General features: G+C 39.7%; 1 protein-coding gene across 1 annotated transcript; it reads left to right on the forward strand.

Annotated features, from left to right (window-relative positions):
* Positions 1-432: 432 nt before the first annotated feature.
* Positions 433-1,026, forward strand: LOC130966301 (uncharacterized). The gene has a single exon (XM_057891089.1). It carries the CDS (start codon positions 433-435, stop codon positions 1,024-1,026), a length of 594 nt encoding a protein of 197 aa, XP_057747072.1.
* The last annotated feature ends 3,197 nt before the right edge of the window (positions 1,027-4,223 follow it).

Below are 4,223 nucleotides of genomic sequence, written 5' to 3' on the forward strand. Positions count from 1 at the left end.
GCAAACTGTGATTGAAAGGCCATCAAGCTTACTCACAAGTGATACCATTCCAAATCCTAAAGAAGAGTGCAAAGCCATACAGCTAAGGAATGGAAGAAGCTTGGTAAATTACAAAGAGGCAACCAAGAAGCCTATAGAAAGCAACAAAAAGCCAACAGAGAAAAAGGAAGCCAACAACAAAGAAGTGGTAGCAAGCAAGCAAACTTCAGAAAAGCTTAAAGAGAAGGATGACCAGCCACAAAACTTAAGCAAAGGGAAGGAAGCAATAGAAGGACCATCTCAAGGACAGAAGCAAAAGGAGAAGACTTTCACACCTCCCTTGCCATACCCTCAAAGGTTCAACAAGGAGGCTAAAGATCAACACTTCCCCAAATTCCTTGAAGTCTTCAAGAAATTGGAGATTAATATCCCTCTGGCTGAACATTAGAGCAGATGCCTCTATATGCAAAGCTTTTAAAGGAGCTTATCAATAAAAAGAGAAGTTGGCATGAGAAGGAAACTATATTGCTCACTGAAGAATGTAGTGCTGTGATTCAAAGGGGCATTCCACCAAAGCTTAAGGATCCAGGGAGTTTTGTAGTTTCATGTACCATAGGTAAGATGATATTAGACCAAGCTCTTTGTGACCTTGGTGCTAGTATCAATTTGATGCCCTTGTCAATGATGAGAAAGCTTGCCATAGAAGAACTCAAACCCACCAGGATGTCGTTGGTAATGGCCGATAGATCAATCAAGACACCCAATGGCATTGTGGAAAACTTATTGGATACAGAAGAGGAAGGAAACAATTCAATCATCATGGAAAGGCCATTTCTAGCCACAGCAAGAGCTATTATTGATGTGGTGAAGGGAGAAATGATCTTCAGGGTGCAAAATGAGCAAATGGTCATCAATGTTTTCAAAGCAATGGAACACCCCCTTGAGCAAGAAGATTACATGAGAGTAGATATGATAGAAAGTTTGGTGGAAAAAATATTGGAAGCCAATCATAATGAGCAACAAGAAGAAGAAGGAAAAGAAGATTAGGAAGCAATGGAAGCACAAGTAGCTGAAATTTCCATTGAGAAAGAGGTGAAACAAAGCAAGAAGGAAGAAATGCCAAAATAATAATTGAAGCCTCTCCCTATTCATCTTAAATATGTATTCCTTGGCACAGCAGATAGCTTTCCAGTGATCATCAACTCTTCCCTTACTAAAGAAGAAGAAGGAAAGCTCTTCAATGTACTAAAGACTCACAAAGATGCATTAGGATAGACCATTGACGACTTGAAGGGTATTAGCCCTGCAGTTTGCATGCATAAGATCTTTTTGGAAGATAATTCCAAACCAGTGGTTCAACCTCAAAAGAGGCTAAATCCCACAATGAAGGAAGTTGTCTAGAAGGAAATAATTATCTATCCTATCTTTGATAGCTCATGGATAAGCCCAGTTCAAGTGGTACCAAAGAAAGGTGGGATGATAGTTATTGTTAATGAGAAGAATGAACTCATTCCCATAAGAACTGTGATAGGATAGATGATGTGTATTGACTATAGGAGGCTGAATGATGCCACACACAAAGATCACTTCCCTCTTCCCTTTATTGACCAAATGCTTGAAAGGTGGCCGACCATGTTTATTACTGCTTCCTTGATGGATATTCTGGGTATAATCAAATAGTGGTAGATCCAAAAGACCAAGAAAAGACCTCTTTCACATGTCCATTTGGAGTCTTCACCTATAGAAGGATGCCATTTGGGCTATGCAATGCTCCAGCCACCTTCTAGAGGTGTATGCTCTCCATCTTCTCAGATATGGTTAAAAAATTCTTAGAGGTCTTCATGGACGATTTCTTTGTTTTTGGTGACACTTTCAATGCTTGCTTGCATCATCTAACCTTAGCCTTGAAACGGTGCCAAGAAACTACTTTGGTTTTAAATTGGGAGAAATGCCATTTTATGGTACCTGAAGGAATTGTTCTTAGTCACAAAGTTTCAAGAAGAGGGATAGAAGTTGACAAGGCAAAGGTAGAAATCATAGAGCAACTCCCTCCACCAACTAATGTGAAAGCTGTTAGAAGTTTCTTAGGACATGCTAGATTTTATAGAAGGTTTATCAAGGATTTTTCAAAAATAGCCAAACCATTAAGCAATTTGTTGATGGTTGATAATCCTTTCATTTTTTATAAAAGCTGTCAGCATGCCTTTGACACTTTAAAAACCAGACTCACCACTGCACCAATCATCACACCCCCAGATTGGGGATTATCCTTTGAACTCATATGTGATGCAAGTGGCATTGCAATTGGTGCTGTGTTGGGACAAAGGAAGGAGAACTTGCATCATGTCATCTATTATGCAAGCAAAGTATTGAATGAAGCTAAAAAAAATTACACCACAACAGAGAAGGAATTATTGGCTATGGTTTATGCATTTGATAAGTTTAGATCATACTTGATTGGATCCAAAATTGTAGTTTATACTGACCATGGTGCCCTTAAGTATTTGATGTCAAAATAGGATGCTAAACCAAGACTTATCAGATGGATATTGCTTCTACAAGAGTTTGACATTGAAATAAAGGACAAGAAGGGTGGTGAGAACCAAGTTGCTGATCATCTATCAAGATTGCCACAAGAAACAATTCAAGAAGCCTCACATCCAGGGAATGAAAGCTGTCCAGATGAACATCTCTTACAGATTTAACAAGCCCCTTGGTTTGCAGACATTGCAAACTATAAGGTTGGAAAAAAGATTCCTAAGGAATTCACCAAGCAACAAGTGAAAATGCTACTTAATGAAGCAAAGAAATTCCTACGGGATGAACCATTCTTATTCAGAAGATGTTCAGATGGGATGATAAGGAAATGTGTTCCTGAAGGTGAGATGAGAAGCATATTGTGGCACTGTCATGGTTCAGCCTATGGTGGACATTTTGGGCCATAAAGAATAATAGCCAAGGTACTTCAAAGCAGATTTTTTTGGCCTACCATATTTAAGGATGCTAGAGAGTTTGTTCATCAGTACAATGAGTGCCAAAACGGTGGAGGATTAACAAAAAGGAGTGAGATGCCTTAGAACTACATCCTGGAGGTAGAACTCTTTGATTTATGGGGCATTAATTTCATGGACCCTTTTCCTCCTTCATACTCTTTCAAATACATACTTGTAGCAGTGGAGTATGTCTCAAAGTGGGTGGAAGCTATAGCCACAACCACATGTGATGCACAAGTTGTCCTTCAATTCCTAAAGAAGCACATATTCACTAGGTTTGGAGTACCTAAGGGTTTGGTTAGTGATGGTGGTAGCCATTTCTGCAACAAATAGATGGAGAAAATACTCCACAAATATGGGGTGATGCATAAAGTAGCCACACCATATCACCCACAGACCAATGGCCAAGCAGAGCTTGCAAATAGGGAGTTGAAGAGAATTTTGGAAAAGACTGTAGGAGCAAAAAGGAAAGATTGGGCCAGAAAACTAGAAGATTCACTTTAGGCATATAGGACAGCATTCAAAACTCCTATTGGGAAGTCCCCTTTTCAGCTGTTATATGGCAAATCTTGTCACCTTCCTATAGAGCTTGAACATAAATCCTTTTGGGCCACTAAACTCCTCAACCTTGATTCTCAAGCAGCAAGGGAGAAGTGGCTGCTACAACTAAATAAGTTAGATGAGTTTAGGCTAGAAGCTTTTGAAAGTTCCAAGATATATGGTATGCGAAATTGTGAGTTCACACTCTTCTCACAACTCCACGCAGCTGACCAGTAAGTGCACTAGTTCGTCCAGAAAATACCTTACGTGAGTAAGGGTCGATCACACGGAGATTGATGGCCTGAAGCAAGCTATGGTCATCTTGTAAATCTCAGTCAGGAGGATTCAAATGGTTATGAGGTTTTGATAATTAAAAGACAGATAAAACATAAAATATTATAGAGATACTTATGTAATTCATTGGTAGGAATTTCAGATAAGCATATGGAGATGCTTTGTTCCTTTTGAATTCTTGCTTTCCTACTTTTTTCATCCAGTCATGCGTACTCCTTTCCATGGCAAGCTGTATGTTGGGGGATCACAGTTGTCAATGGCTACCGTCCGTCCTCTCAGTAAAAATGGTCCGGCTACGGGTTACGTAGGGCTAATCATTTGTCGGTTCTCACTTGTGTTGGAATAAGATCCAATGAACCTTTTGCGCACAGTCACTGCACCCAGCACTCACGAGTTTGAAGCTCGTCACAGTCATCC

This window comes from Arachis stenosperma, chromosome 3, assembly GCF_014773155.1.
Source record: "Arachis stenosperma cultivar V10309 chromosome 3, arast.V10309.gnm1.PFL2, whole genome shotgun sequence".
Lineage (NCBI taxonomy): Eukaryota > Viridiplantae > Streptophyta > Magnoliopsida > Fabales > Fabaceae > Arachis > Arachis stenosperma.

Excerpts from the sequence above, each read along its gene's own strand:
- LOC130966301 (XM_057891089.1), top strand. The coding sequence starts at position 433 with ATGCCTCTATATGCAAAGCTTTTAAAGGAGCTTATCAATAAAAAGAGA.